Source organism: Pteropus alecto, unplaced genomic scaffold, assembly GCF_000325575.1.
Source record: "Pteropus alecto unplaced genomic scaffold, ASM32557v1 scaffold34, whole genome shotgun sequence".
Classification (NCBI taxonomy): domain Eukaryota; kingdom Metazoa; phylum Chordata; class Mammalia; order Chiroptera; family Pteropodidae; genus Pteropus; species Pteropus alecto.
Window position 1 is genome coordinate 2,155,799 of NW_006435763.1, and position 16,563 is coordinate 2,172,361.

General features: G+C 45.4%; 1 protein-coding gene across 1 annotated transcript in view; it reads left to right on the forward strand.

The window, feature by feature from the left end:
* Positions 1-16,563, forward strand: part of SNX29 (sorting nexin 29) — a 443,554-nt gene that overhangs the window by 150,719 nt on the left and 276,272 nt on the right. The window contains exon 15 of the mRNA XM_025046099.1: positions 13,478-13,560. Coding sequence (XP_024901867.1) covers positions 13,478-13,560 — 83 coding nt within the window. The remainder of the gene's footprint in view (positions 1-13,477; positions 13,561-16,563) is intronic.

The following is a 16,563-nucleotide window of genomic DNA, read 5'->3' on the forward strand; positions in this document are numbered from 1 at the left end:
TTGGCCTGTCTTATTAGGGAAAATGGCTGGAAAGAAAGAAAGTAGTCAGATTTCCCGAGCCAGGGAGGAGGCTACTGTTTTCTGAAAAGTATTGGAAGACAGGATATGGCAGGAGAGCCCGGGGCAGTGAGTGGGTCTTGGGAAGTGAGTGTCCTGCTGGCTTGTTTAGAATGCAGCGTCCAGGCCCACCCTGGAGTGTGCGTTGATAAATTCTGCAGCAGGGCTTGAGAATCTGCTTTTTACTTTTTACTCTCCCCCCGAATGTGTTAGTATGTGGTTTTCTGCAAGCAAAACATTCTCCTTCAAAATTGCATACAAAATGCAAAGTCAGGAAGTGACATCGATACATTTCTACCATCTAGTCCTCACCTCACATTCAGCCTTCACCGACTGCCCCTGCAGTGTCCTTTCTTGCACTATGATCGAGTCCAAAATGATTTGTTGCATTTAATTGTCATAGTTTCTCTTTTTAAGTCTGGAATAGGTTGCCTGTTTCCTTGACTTCTGTGACCTTGACATTTTTGAAGATTATAGGCCAGCTTATTTTGCAGAATGGCCCCCAGTTTGGTTGGCTTAATGTTTCCTTGTGGTTTGATTCAGCATGTGCATCGTCGGCAGGAATGTCACAGAGGTGGCGCACACTCTTCTCAGTGCGTCCTAGCAGGTGCTGTGCGGCTTCAGTTTGTTCCATTCCTGATCATGTTAACTTTGATCCTAATTAAGGGGGTGTCTGCCCCCTTCTCTACTGCAAAGTTACCTTTTCCCTTCTTTGCAATTAAGTATTTTGTGGGAAGGTAGTCGGAGCCTTTGTAAATATCTCATTATGCATTAGACTTCCATTTTTTCATTTATGGATTCATGGATTTCGATTTTATTCTGTGGCTCGTAAGCCATTGCTACCATCGTATGTAGCTGGTCTCCAGAGGTTTTGGACTGAACTGTCAGGAAATGGGGGTCAGAGGAGGCTGGAGACTGGCTTCCTGAATGGCTCCTCCAGCTGGTTCCATTCCAGGAGTTCATGTGTCCCCTGGCCACACTGCAAGAGCCCTGGCCTAGGCTTGGGCGTGTGGACTTCGAGTTGCCCAGATACCAATCCCAGTTCTGCTCCCGGGTGACCTTGGCCAGTCACCGGCCCCGCCGAGCCTCCATTTCCTCATTTGGTCAAGTGCAGACAGTGGTGATACTTTATGGTTATGGGCCAAAATGAGATAAATAAGATTTGTCCGCTCTCCTCAAGGCTTCACAGTCTAAGTTGGGGAGATGAGCACAGGCCAGGGGTCTTAAAGTGTCAGACTTCTTGAGAGAGATGCTCCTCTGGGGTATGCTGGGGGCAGAAAGGGAGTGGTCACAAACCCCAGATGGGTTAGCAGGAAGGGCTTTCGAGGACTCTTGCAAAAATTGGAGGTGTTCACCAGGGAGCTGGGTGATGGGGGAGTTGCAGGCAGAGGGTCACATCAGCCTCAGCAAGGCACAGGAGTCAGAGCCTGGCTGCGGCGATGACTGTGAGGAGCTGATTGCCAAATCCTGGCGAGGGGGTGGGGTTCCGTGTTGGCCTGCCATCGGAGCCACTCCGGGAGCCACTCCGGGAGCCCTGGACAGCTGCAAGAGGGGAGGGTACAGGAAAGCCTGGAGCAGGCTCCCCACGATGGCCCTGGGGCGGTGCCCTGAAAGGCATCTTTGATTTCCTACCTTGACCCCTTGCCGCCCGATGCTGCTGGCTGGCTGGCTGGGTTTCATTTCCCCAGACCATCTCTGATCGGTTATTGTAGTACAAAGGCCTTGTAGGAGAGTGCTCAGGTTCCGACTCTGGAGTATACTGCCCAGGTTTGAATCCTAGCTCTGTCACTTGTCACTTTCCAAGAAAACCTGGCTGACCCTGCTCCCCTCCTCCCCCAGTCAGTGCTGGACAGTGTTAACTACCAATATCATTGTCATGGTGTAGATTAAAGGGGATGGAGATGCAGGAATATTCTGTGAAAGACATTGTAAAAATACATGTTGTGCTCATCCTAGCAATGGGCTGAGAGGTTGTAATGGCTCAGAAAAGGTGGTGGGTCTGGAGCTGGGGTCTGAGGAGACTGAAGAACACAAATGAGTTTTCAGCTTCGACTGTGTTTTATTTTGCGGTGAGCTTGACCTCGAGTTCTTAGGAGTGGCTGTAAACACCGCAAAGCCGGGCAATTTATTCCTCCCTTCTGCCTTTCGTTGGTGGCTGCTAGGGACAGTTGTCACTTTTTCGGATAGCCTGGTCACTTAGCCATGTTCTTCCAGTAGTCAGGCGCGTTCACGGTTAGTGCCTACTCGGTACCTGCGAGACAGTGGATCTGGGGTACCCTAGTGCCAGCATCGGGCCAGGAAAGCAAATTCCTGTAGGTGCATCAGTGGTGTTTTAATGCCCGTGAATTACCAAATGCACTTCACAGGGTCGTGGTGGTTTTGTTTTGAGTAATTATCCTTTGAGCGGTGCTGTCTGGGGTTGCCAGTTGTTTATTCTGACATGGGGGACAGGCGTAATTGCTGTGACTTCGAAACATTAATTATTGCAGTCATTGGAAGCTGTCTGAGAGGTACTTGCCGCCTCCTCCATGATTTGCTTCCTTTCCTGAGGCTTTTAAAGAAAATGACAGGGTGGCCAGCAGACTTATTTGAGGCGGAGGGTGGGGGTTGGCAAGGCCTTGTGGAATCCTGCAGATGAATGTCTGAACACTTCTGTCCCTTTGCCACCCCCAGCCCTCCCAGTCCTGGCCATCGTCCTTGCTTGCCTGGATGGGTGATCATAGATCCCTCTGGTCCGCACACCTGTCTGTTTCCACTCCCCACTCTTTTTGTTTTTACCACATAGCATGTCATTCCCCTGGCCGCCCTTCAGGCTTAGAATCAAGTCCACACTTCGTACTGCGCCCAGGGTCCCCCAGGATTCCCCGCGCTGCTCCAGCCTACATGGCTTCTCCGAGTTTCAGAAACAGGCGCAGGCCAGCCTGGGGCCGGGCGCTGGCTTGTTCCTTTGCCCAGAACCTCCATACCCACAGTGTGGGCTGAGGTCTGGCAATATCGGCATCCCCAGGGGCCTTGGTGGAAACGCTGAGTCCCAGGCCCCACAGACACTCCGCAAGACCGCCAGGCGAGCCCATCCCACTCCCCCACCACCGCCACATGGTGCACTTCGTCGCTTCCTTCAGGTCTTGCCTCTGTCACCTTTCAGAAAGGCCTTCTCAGATGACCTGAAATACCCCCTTATTCCGTATCTCTTTTCCTTTTCTTATTTATTTACTTTTAAATTTATAAGCTTTTCAAGGAGCAGCTTTATTTTTATAATAACATGGACAGAAAGTGCAGAGTTCTTATATACCCCTTCATTGCCCTCATCTCCAATTTCCCTTATTATTAGCATCTTGCATTGGTGGGGTACGTTCGTTACAATTGATGAGCCAATATCGATATGTTATTATTAAAGTCCATAGTTTACTTTAGGGTTCATTCTTGGTGTTATACAATCTGTAGGTTTGGATGAATGTATAATGATATGTGTCCACCATTATAGTGTCATACAGACTAGTTTCACTGCCCTGGAAATTCTTCACGTCCCACCTACTCATCTTCCTCCTAACCCCTGGTACCCACTAACCTTTTTACTCTCTTTGCCAGAATGTCATGTAGTCACACAGTATGTAGCTGTTTCAGATTGGCTTCTTTCACTTAGCAATATGCATTTCTGTTTCCTCCACGTCTTTTCATGGCTTTGTAGCTCATTCCTTTTCATCACTGAATAATGTTCCATAGTCTGGGCGGACCAGTTTGTTTATCCTTTCACCTATTGAAGGGCATCTTGATTGCTTCCAAATTTTGGCATTACGAATAAAGCTGCTAAAGATTGCGTGCAAGGTTTTGTGTGGACGTAAGTTTTCAGATCCTTTGGGTAAATAGCAACAGAGAACACGGCTGCCGGATCATATGATAAGAGTAGGATCGGCTTTATGGAAAACCGCGAGACTGCCTTCCTAAGCGGCGTACCGTCTGTACTCCCGCCAGCAGCAAATGCGAGCTCCTTTTGCTCCGCATCCTTGCCAGCATTTCTGCTGTCAGCGTCCTGGATTTTAACTGTCCCAGCAGGTCTGGCTTGCTTTTAGCTTTTATAGTCCTCGTTATCGGAAGTCTGTTCGCCGGCCAGTTTGTGCACCCGCCCTTTATGAGTGTCACTTACGGAAGGGTGGAAGCCTGGGCTTTCCTGTTACCGCCTCCGCTTCTGTTGCCTAAACTATACCTGGCACATAGTAGGTCTCTGGGAAGGATTTGGTGAATAAATTGTGTCCTTTCCGCCACAGTCTCGTGGGGTCCTCAGGACTCTCTCATTATTCGGATGAGTGAACTGGGGTGCAGAGCGAGACACCCGCTCCGCACACACTTGGCTGGACACGAAGCCTCTCAGGCTGCTAGACTTACAGCTTGACAATGAGGGACTGAGGGTCAGAGACTCCAGTTGCTTTGGGCACGTTACTTGTTCTCTCTGTTGTTTTTACCTCTGTCCCTAGGCCCAAACTGAGGATCGCAGTACCTCATAGAGTTGTCGTGAGCATTCAGCGAATTAATACATGTAGCACTGCATTCATTTGATAACGAATTACCCACAAATTCCACAGATTAAGACAATGCATCATCTCAGTTTCTGAGGGTCAAGGATCCAGACACGGCTTCGCTGGGTGCCTCTCGCTCAGGGTGTCTTGCAAGGTTGTGGTCGGGCTGTTAGGTGGAGCTGTGGTCATTTTAAGGCTCCACTGGGCCTGGAGGATCCACTTCCGAGCTCATGCATGTGGCCGCCGGCAGACCTCGTTCCTTGCGGGGTGGGCCTCTCCACCAGCTGCCCAGGCGTCCTCATTACAGGGCAGCTGGTGACCAGAGAGAGAAGGGAGAGAGATGGGTGTCATCGTCTTTTTATCACTGAGCTCGGAAGTGGCAGTGCATCACTTCTGCTGTTAGAGGCAGAGTAACAGTCCGCAGTCAGGGCTGGGCGTTACACGCGCTTGTGAACGCTCAGGCCACTGGGGGCCGTTTTAGAGACCACCTCCCGCAGAAGCTTTCAGAACAGTGCTTGATACCATGAGCGCTTTGTGAGTTTAGATGGTGCAGCTGCCACCACCACTGTTATTTCTACGGCTGCTGCTGCGACCAGCACCTCTCCCCACCATCACCGCCGAGCTGGCGTCCAGGGGCTGGCAGGTTGTCTGGTGCTGGGTTTTCTGGTTTCCTGTGCTGCCTCCTCCAGTGACTCTTCTGCTCTGCGTCTCGTTCCCAAGGCTGGTCGGTCTCCCACTGGGTGTCTCGTCCCCGGAGGTCAGGGTCCTCGTCTGTCTCGTGCAACCTCACGCCTCCTGCGCCCAGCTCTTGTTCAGTGGGTGCTTTTTGATCTTGTTAGTAGAACTACTTTCGGGAACCATGTGGGTTGTAGGAACACACTCTGTGCTTCTGGGGGAAAGCAGACGTTTAAAGCAGAAGCCCATGTCCTGAGCTCGTTTTGTGTGATTCGAATCTAATTCAAATCTCTAAAGAAAAAGAGGAATTATCGAGTGCCTCTGGGTGCTGGGCACTGACTAATGCACCTTACACTCACTGTCTCTAATCATCTCCACCTTGCGAGTCTCATTTCCTCCCCTCCCACTGGGGAGCTGTGGACCCCTGGCTCAGAGAAGCCATAGGACCGCTGGCCCGTGGCCCACCGCTGGGCGGGTGAGACTGGTATTTGAACCCAGACTTGTGTAACTCTAGAGCTGGACACCTTGTTTCCTCTCTTGGCTTTTTATGTATAAAAGATGCAGTGTTTTCCAGTAAAAGCCGACCAAAATTTAAGTTCTGATACTAATTTGAACAAACTGGAAAAAAAAAAAAAAAGAGAGACAATTAGGAACATTGATTGGATATTTGATGCTATTTAGTTAATTTTTTAGGTATGACGCTGGTTGGGGGATTAGGTTTAAAAGAGGACTCATTATTTAGAGGCAAATCCTGAAATTTTTATGGACGATGTCCTGTGTCCGAGGGGTCAGGGGTGTGGGTAGGTGGGGATTGAAGAGAAACGAGCCTGGCAGCGAGTTGGAGAGCTGGGTGGTGGGTACGTGGAGGTGCACCGTACTGTTCGGTGTGCCTTTTCGTATGTTTTTAGCTGTCTGTAATCAAATGGCACATCAGCACACCGCTAGAAAGCTAGCTGAGGATATCGAAGAACCAGAGCTGGGTCACCTCCTGGGAGATGGTCTGATGAGATGGTCTGACCTGTTGGCTCAGAGGGTAGAATGGAATCTTAACTTTACTTCTCAAGTGGTGTACTTTGTACCTATGCCAACAGAAAAAGAAGATTAAAAACAGGGAAACAAATGGCATTCTGCAAGACTGGGGAATCTTCTTCTTGTTGTTTACGATGCATTCTTAGCACCTAGGTCATTGTCTGGCTCTCAGAAAAGACCTGCTGAATGAATGAGAATGAGTCGATATCTTTTTGTGGCAAACTCTCCAGCCCCGACCTGGCTAGGAAGAATGGAGTGGCCGATGCTGTGGTTAGCCTCATCAGTGTTTGGTAGAGGTGAAATCCAAATGTCTGGCTATATTCATCCCTGCTTTGTTCCATATGGATTATAAGGCTTTAAACGTGAGCAATCAATTTTCAAAGAATTAAAATGTAATAAAGTAGGTGCAGCCAGAATTGAGTATAAGCTGGGTTTTGATTCAGAAGTTAAGTCTGGATCTTGGGAAGGAGACCTCAGGCTCCTGACACTGAACTTGCACGGCGTGCTGTGGAATGCAGAGCTCTGTACGACAGCAGCCTGAGCAAGCCAGGCTCGACTGGCCTCGTTCTGCTGACGTCTTATAGACGGCTCACTGAGTCGTAGGTGCCATGTTTCAAACTGAATTTTGAATTGGTGACGGGCCTCCCCCTTCCCCAAAGCCACGTTTAAAGCTGCACCACTGTTTATAGTAACATTTGCCTAGTCGTCTTTCTTAAAAGTAAAGGGACGTTAACCATAGAGACAGAAAGTAGACCGGAGGTTGCCAGGAGCTGGGGCGGAAATGGTGAATTGTTTCATGGATATAGAGTTTCAGTTTTGCAAGACGAAGAAACTCCTAGAGATGGATGTTGATAGTGGTTGCACAACAATGTAAATAAACGTAATGCCGCTAAAATGTACACTTAAAAATGGTCATGAGAGTAAACTTTGTTAGGGAGTATTCCAGCACTACGAGTATCCTATCACAATTTAAAACAATTTTGGAAAAGAGAACAGTAAAGAGATACTGAAACAAATCTGCTCTGTCGGAAACTGACATTGTTACTGTAATTGTTTTCCTACTCTGGTGTCTTCTTTAGCTGCGTGTGTGGGGCCACGGCCACGTGTGCGTGGCCCCTGGTCAGAAGCACATACCTCCTGCATTGTCTTCTAGACGAGCCCAGTGGGGAACGGCCCTGTCTTCTCCTCCCCTCTAACTCACTCTTTTTTTTAGTAACTGATTTTGGTTTTAATTTATATACAGTGACATTCACTTTTTAGGTGGACGGTTCCATAAGCTTTAACACACACGCAGGTTAATGTAACCCTGCTACCACGATCCGATGCAGAAAGGTGCTTCACCTCTAGAAATCCTCTCCCGCCACCCCTTTGTGGCCAGACCCTCCCCCGACACCTAACACTTGGCCCCCACTGGTCATTCCTCCACCCTCATAGCTTTCCTTTTCTACAATGTCTTTTACACGACTACTTTCTTTAGCTAATGTTTTTGAGACTCGATCCAAGTTTTTACATTTATCAATAGTGCATTTCTTCTTATTGATGAGCAGTATTCCTTTGTAGTGATGTACCATAGTTTGTTTAACCATTTACCTGTTAAAGGATATTTGAGTTGTTTCCAGTTTTGGGTGCTTATGAATAATGCTGCTATAAACATTCACGTACAGATTTTTGTGTAAACAACAAATTTTCATTTCTTCAGGAAAAATACCCAGAAGTAAGTGGTTGGGTCATATGACAAATATATATTTAACTTTATAGAAAGCTGTGATACCATTTTCCAGAGTGGCTGAACTGTTTTGCATACCTCCTCCACATTCTCCCCAGCACTTAATATTGTCACTAAAACTTTTTAGGCTATTCGAATAGGTTTATAGTAGAATCTCACTGTGTTTTTTAGTTTTCATTTCCTTAATGACTAATGATGTTTAGCATCATTTCATGTGCTTATTTATTGTTTGTATATCTTCTTCAGTGAATTGTCTATTCACATATTTTGTCCTCACCGTTTTTTATTAGTCTTTTTTTTTTGGTTGTTTTGATAATTCATTACATATTTTAGATATGTCTGTACGATTTATAAATATTTTTTCCCCAGTCTGTATGTAGCTTGTGTTTTCATGTTCTTCACAATGATTTTGACAGAGCAAATCCAATTTAATAATTCTTTTTTCTGTTACTGATCATGCTTTTGGTGTTATACCTAGGAACTCTTTACCTAACCCCAGTTTAGGCATGAAAATTTCCTCAAAAGTTTTATAGTTTTGTTGACCTAAACAAAGAGGTAAACTGAGACATGCTCAGAAAGGTGCATTTGTTGGGGAATAGCAGAGTAATTGCAGTTTGGGAAATGTAAACCTGTAGCAAGCTGCAGGGGGGTCCGTTGTACCAGTTTTCTGTAAATCTGGTGTTTATGGGAAATCGGTCTCTTATTCTTTAAGTTTTTGTCGTCCTGAGGGCACATGTGTGAGATTTTCCATTTTATATCCTCTGGTTTTGTTTTAGATGGAAATTCTTTCAATTTTGTTTTACATTTATCTGTGGTCTAATTTGAGCTAATATTTGTATAAGATATGAAGTATTAGTTGAAATTTAGTTTTTTGCACATGGAAGTCCAGTTATTCCAAGACCATGTGTTGAAAAGACAATCTTTCTCCTGAATTGTCTTTGTATCTTGGCCAGAAATTACTTGGCCATATTTGTGAGTTTATTTCTGGACTCTTTGTTCTGTTCTATTGGTCTGTGTCTATCATTTCGCCTGTACTGCATTCCTTGGTTGCTGTAGCTTTATAGTCTTAAAATTAGGTAGCATACGACCTCCAAATTTGTGCTGCTTTTTCAAAATGATTTTGGCTATTATAGTTTCTCTTCCTTTCCATATGAATCTTAGAATCAGCTAGTCTCTAGCTACAAAAAAATCCTGCTGGGCTTGCATTAAATCGATTGATTTGTTAATTGACATCATAACTATTTCGAGTCTTCCAATCCATGAACCTGTTATTTTCATGTGTTTACTTCTGCTTCAATTTCTTTCAGCAGTATTTTATAGTTTTCAGCATTCAAATCCTGCATGTTTTCTTAGATTTATACCTATATATTTCATCTTTTGAAACAGTGGCAAAGAATTCTTTTTACAATTTTGTTTTCCAGTGGTTCATTGCTGATAGTGCATAAGAATACAATTAGTTTTTGTATTTGACTGTGAAAAATTCACTTATTAGTTCTAGGAGCTTTTTGTAGATTCTTGGGATTGTCTAGAAAATTTTGTCATCTGCCAATAGAGACAGTTTTTCTCTGCATGCATCCCTTTTTGGTCTTATTTCTCTGGTTAGAACCCTGAAACCTGTGCTGACTGGGAGTGGTGAGGGGGCATTTCCTTGACTTTTGCTCAGTCTTATTGGGAAACCATGCAGTCTTTCACCACTAAGAATAGTCTTAGATGTAGGTTTTTGTTTTTGGTTTTTTTTGTAGCTCTAACCTACTCTAAATATATATTTTTCCTAGAGCACTAGTAAAATGTCTTGACGGAAAATTAAAAAAAAAAATTCTCCTAATTCCATCATTTAGAAATAAGTACTGTATATATTTCCAATGCACATATATAGCATAAGCATATGGAAGGGGATATAGTAAGTGTGCTTTTCTTGTGCTCGGCCGCCATCACGCAATGCCGTATCGTGAATGTTCATCCATGTTAGTAGACACACGTATTCGTCGGACTTTTGACGGCTCCGTAGTGTCCTTTTATAGGTGGATGCACCATAATCTACCCACTCCTCCACTATCAGACGTTTATTTCGTAATCGGTTTCTTTCTGATACGTTTACAACATCCTCGTGTATGTTTGAGACTTCTGCCCCTTGTCATTTCCTGAGCATAGTTTCCTAGGGAGTTGTTTAGTCAACAAGCATACAGTTCTTGAGGCTGTTGATTCGTATTTCCCATTCATGCCTCTGGCAAAACTTCCCTGCTCATCTTGCCTCCCACCTGTTTAGGTGACAGCACCTGACGTGTGACTTGTGCAGGGCTGAAAGCCTCTGCTGGGGCGGGCTTCGGCCACTTTTGCAGATCTGAGGCCTTTCATAGTTAGAGTACGCTTAATTAGTTGATCCATTCTGTTGTCTCATGAGGCGTCAAATAAAAAGGCATTTTTATTTGATAATTATAACAGAGGTCTGTGTAATGATAAGAATGAGAAATTCTATATGGTTCTTCTGTCTATAAATTAAAGTCCTGTTAGCTGGTTGTAGATTAGTTGCCCAGAGTCTAGGAATTATTTTCTTGGGACATTAACGTGTTGTTTCTAAAAATACCTTTGGCTGGGGCAAGAACTCTGTAGTTTGCCAAAGCCTCCGGTCCCTGTTCCCTCTTGTCTTACAGCTGGTTTGCTTTCCTCACTGGCCTGGCCTGTCTGCTGTGGTCATTTAAGTCTGTGTTCCATCTTAAGAGACACGCTGTGGCACAGGACTGTTATGAGCAGCAGTTAAAATAATGGACTCCATAGAAACACACACGCACACACGCATGCATGCCCACGTCAGACTCCCGCTCCTCCTCTGGCACCACAGTGATTTAAGATGTGGCCACTGGGGAGACCGGGCTGAGGGTACACACGACCAACCTCTTAGTATGATCTTTGCAACTTCATGCGAATCTATAGATACTTCAAAATAAAAATTAAAAACCAGAAGGGCCTCATCCTGTTTGTGGGGTTAGGAGCCTCTTGCCTCTTTGAGGGAGTCAGTGTGCCCTCCAGGTGTTTGAGATTCATTGGGAAGTGGTTCCAGTGACCTGAGAGTGTTCATTTCCCACAAAAGGCAAGCAAGTTCATTGATATGAGCTTGGCCAGGTTGACTTCATGGCTCCCAAAGGTGCCAGCCCCAGTGGTTTGATATATTCTCCATGGCTTCTCACCATTTTGATGGAAATCGGGTTTATATGAAAAATCTTGGCTTTTATCTCTGAGGCCTGATACTCAGAGTCTTAAGACGCGATTAAAAGATCCAAACCAGAAGAAAATCAGCTGCTTGAAACCTTTCAATGCTGGCTGCAGTCACAGATGAACAAGGAAGCCGAGCGTCGGCCTGTGAGGTGTGAGCAACTGTGAGGAGACGGGGCAGCCAAACATTGACACGACTCGTCTGTCTGTCAGCTGAAAAGAACCTGCTTGTTTTACCTCTTTGGAATGTTCTGCCATGAACCGTTGTTAAATTATGCCACATAGAAATGCACATAAATGGCTTGCTTTCCCTAGCTTTCAGATCATATGTGACTTGAATTCACATGCGGAGATTAGAACTAGGCTGGGATGAGTGACAAGACTCTGGCTGAGGGAACCCAAGAAAACAAGCTGTAAATCCTTGTACATTGGGGAATATTTTTCCTCCCACAAACCTTTTCAGGACTTGTTTGTTAGTTGTTTAGCTTCAGATGTTTGCTATTCATATCACAGACAGAGAAAGTGCAGACACCTATAGAAACATCTGTGGCAGGCTGTCTAGGAGGAGGGTGATAATTAAGGGACTGCGCTGTGCTTTACTCTCTCGAAAGCTGCGGAGATGAATGTGGAGTGCTCAGGTGACACCTAAGTATATGGTAGTGTCTGCAGTTGATGCGGATGTTCTTTTTGCCAAAATGTAGTGTAGAAAAGCAGAATACAAAGAAAGCGCAGTCTTTGCGGGCTGGCGCAGTCAGATGCATTGCAAACAGACGACAGAACCAGCGCTGGGTGGTCTCAGGCTTTTCCACTGAGTAAATTGTGGCACATCCCTATCAAGATGGGCCATTCCCATCCATAAGCAGATCGAGTTAGAAGCTTTCTGTGGCGAATTGTTAAATGAGACAAATCCAGTTGCAGAAAAATTTGTAATATGAGCTGGTTTTATAAAGTATTTGAGTGTATCAGGTTCGTAGTGACTAGCGTGGAGGAAGGTAGGAAATGTGCATACGAAGCTTTTAATGTTGATTGTGGTGGGGAAGGGGCGAGCGGAACATTAACCAAGGGAAAAAAGACTCGAAGCAAAAAAAATTAAAGGAGTGCGAAAGATGTTTCATCCGCAGAAATTATATTTAGGTGTGTGTGTGCATGCGTGCCTAGGGAGAGGTATGACAGGATAGCTATAAAAACGTTGGGTTTATTTCAAGCTGTTGGATTTTCAGCTGATTATTAGGCCCTCTTAAATGTTTTCTAATTGAGTATTTTGCAATGAGTCTTTTCAGTTTTAAATGTATTTTCGTAATCATCAAAGAACCCCAGTCATAGAGCTCTTTTCATTGTGAGGAAGTACTCTAGCTTGTTTAAAGGCACTCAGGCTTGAAACCTTTGAGGGGCGGGGCAGAAACAGGAAATATGGAAGCGGCACCTCTCTCTGGGGTGGTAAGAAACCAAGTCCAAATCTTAAGACCTTCAAAGCTCTTCTGTGCCTTGGGAACCGAGTATAAATAAACAAATGCATGCTTGATTCAATGGATAAATAAACAAATGCATACTTGATTCAATGAGGTCACATGTGTAAAGTCCGAGCTAGGTCATAAATACTCAACAAACTGTAGTCTTCCTTCCCAGTCCCCACATGGTCTTCCTTAGCCAGAGTAGTACCTGGGGAGTGGGCTCAGCAGAGTGGGGTTTTGTCATGGCCCGAGATCCGTGTTTCACAGCACAGTCGTATGTGGGGGTGGATGTGAACCTGGTTAACCGTTTCTCCTCTTTATGTCTCCTTGTCTGTGAAATGAGTGTTGTGATCATACCTTGGAAGGATTAAATGAGATACCTAAAGACTTGATGTGATGCCTGGCAAACTGAATATTCAGTCCGTGTAGCGGTTAATAAAAATATTAAGAGTATTGCCCAGGTTGAATACAGTCCTTGGTACGTGCTTCTGAAATGGAGAGAATATTACAGGTCCAGAATACACACCTAACAGATGGATAGATTCATATAACCTGAGCACAGCAAATGTCATCATCCTGAATTTGTGGCCACTAGGAGCAGTTAGCTTATTTCCATCATGAAAGAACAGTTCTTGAAGGCATTCTGCACATGTGCCCTTCACCGTTTTTTCCATTGAAGATATTGAAAATACATTAATATTTATAAGATGCACATTGCATATTTTTCTTTACACAGACTGCCCCTCCCCCCACTCCACCTTGGTTCTAAATTGCCAATTAAAAAAAAATATTTTTTAACATTCTTGTACCTGCAGGGAAAATGAGGTTCTCAAAGTCCAGCTGAAGAAATATGTAGGAGCTGTCCAGATGCTGAAAAGAGAAGGCCAAACTGCTGAAGGTAAGGGGGAGACTGAGCCGGGGTGGGGAGAGGGCCAAGCCTTGCGTCTTCATCACCCCTGAGCCGGGCACGTAGTAGACACTCAATGTGTGATGTTGAATTAGAAAAACAGGATTCTGGAAAATTAATTAGACGGAAAACCCTGCTGTATATTCTTGCTTAACTAACATTGTAAGACTTACTCGCTAGATTATTAGCAACAGTCATATCAATTTGTGTACTTAGGGAGTTTTATGTCTAGAGTCTGGAGATAGTTACAAGGTAGTGAACCTTGCAGCATGATTATGTCGCATCAGGCCGCGGGCGGAAGCGACAGAACGCTGCAGTGGTGGAGAATAGAGCTCTGGACTGAGGCTGCCCGGCTTCCAACCCCAGCTCTGGTTAAGTTCCTTAATCTCTCTGTACCTGAGTTTCTCATCAGTAAAGTAGGGTTAGTTGACAGCACCTACCTCATGAGGCAGTCCCCATGGACATCTTAGCATAATGCCTACCATAGAGTAAGTACTGAGAAAACTTTAGCTATTATTAATATTAATCAGAAATGCAGGTAGATAGAAAAATGATCAGTTTTTCAAATGAGGTGGTGCTGTATGCCTCTTCTCTCCACGGTTTTGCTACAGCATGACTGTTGTGAGTCTACTAAATTGCTCCTGGGCCAGCCCGATTGGTACCTGGAATGCACTTAGAATAATATCTGATATGTAGTAGCCAATCAATAAATGTTGGCAGTTAATATTATTAGTACTTTTACCATCTCACTTTACCTCTTACAGCTCCTCCCTACAATCATAAAATTAGGATTAAAACAGTATATACTTCACCGGTCATTGTCATGAAGACTAAATGTTGAGTGATAAAATTCAGATAACATGCTTGAGTCAGAGTCTGGGTAGAAAATGCTATGGTACACAGAATAGTGGTCCGCCAAAGACGTCTGTGTCACAGTCCCCAGAATCTGAATGTACCACCTCCCATGGCAAAAGGGACTTTTCAGGTGTGATTAAGTCGAGGATCCTGAGATGGGGAAATTATTCTGGTTTATCCAGATAACCGTCGTGTAATCACAAGGGCCCTTTTAAGAGGTAGGCGGGAGGGTTAGGGAGAAGCGGTGACAACAGCAACAGAGGATGGAGTGGTGCACTTTGGAAATGAAGGAGGGGTCCGCAAGCGAAGGAATGTGGATATCCTCCAAAAAATGGAAAGGGCAAGGAGATGGATTCTTCCCTTGAGCCTGTAGAAGGGGTGCGGCCCTGCCGACACCTTGATTTTAGCTTGTAAAGGCCATCTGTGACCTGTGACCTCCTCAACTGTAAGACAATAAATCTGTATTGTTTTAAGGCCCCAAATCTGTGGCAGTTTGTTACAGCAGCGATAGGAAGTTAACATAACTTCACTTAAATTGAGGTATTAACTTTGTCATTGATGCATCGTCTTTGTCATTGTCTCGTGGAGCTTGTGGTTGGAAGGTTGATGTTTTTTGAAAGTTGGGTTTTTGGTCAGAGGTTCCCCAGTGGACAAATTGGGGACCTCAGAGGAGACCTGTGGCCTTTGATTTGCAGCCTCACCTGGAACAGGAAAGCCCCCCTCCCCTTCCTTTCCTGTGTCTCTCCCACACCTGTGCATGGTATGCTTGTCTGGTCAAGCAGGGGAAATCCTTGCCTTGGTCCCTATTTGTCCCACCCCGGGGTCACTGGTACCAGTCCTGGTAGATGGTTCCTGTCACAGCCTGCTCTGGACGTTAGAGGTGAAGCCCCCAGGGCTGTACAGTTGTGGCCCCACTGTTCAGTGGACCCTTGGCATCAGTTTTTGGATGTGGTCAGTGGTCATGTGTGCAGCTGGGGTGGCTGGTTTCTCTGCATGTCCCACGGGAGGACATTCTTATGAAGGTCTTTGTTGCTGAACAGAACCTTGCTAGGTGCTGGGCTTCTCATGGGCTCTTCTGAAGGAGCATTTGCCTATAAATCAGAGCTTGCTTTTCATACTAAGGAAGAGATTCTCCTACCAGGAGAACATAATTCCAGAAAGACATGGGTCTGCCCTTGTCATGTGGCTTGAGTTGACTCCTTCATCTGCCTGTGCAGAGTAGACATATGTGTCCCCCCATCGTGTCAGGTCCCACTCGGTCCATTTCTCATTTGACCAGCATCCTCACTCAGTATCAGTCCTGTGACATAGGTGGGCCTCCACCCTTCGCCCTGCACTTGACCTTAGCCGGCCAGCTCCAGCTGGGTCTCAGGGCTCTAATAGGCTGTTGAGAAGAGTTCTTTCTTTCTGTTGGGCCTGGAAGGCTGGGGAAATTATCTTGTCTCCATGTGGAGGCTGAGAATGAGGCCATCACACACAGAGGAGCTGAGCTGAGAAGCGAGGAGGAACTGAGTTTTGATGAGGTCCTTCAAGCCCCTGAATCCAGCTGTGCCTGATGTGACAGTCCAACCTTGAATTTCTTGTTAATAAGAACAATAATTGCACTAACCTCCCCTGCCTCTATATTCAAGCTTGAATTGAGTTTCGATAGCTCATATGCTCCATGACAAACAACTGGCTCTGTATTGGATATGGAGTCCATCCCGTCCTCGTGAAGGGCTCTTATTTCTCTGGGATTTGTCTTTCTGAATACTCAGTGTCTGTTGCCGTGTCGTGGGGCTCTTCCTCCCACCGTCCCTCTCATTAGGTAGACTCCACTGTTGTCATCTGTCCTGGCCACCAGAGTCCTATTCCGTAGCGATGGATTTTAAGGCTGCAGCTCTTGTCAGCATCTCCATTTAATTAATCTGCTGTAGGCTCAGGGACAGTAGGAGAAGAAATGGCCTGTTGCTGGTGGCATTCAGAATAATCAGGAGATACAGGGAGAGAGGAACTTGACAAATGGGGGAGGCTTGAGAGCAATTTTAAAAGTTTACTCTAAGAAACAAAAGAATTAAAAAAAAAATAGGAAGTTATCAACCTCTCTTGCGTGTCGCGTCTCTGCCCGCATGTGGCAGGCTCAGTGATCCCCTGTTCCAC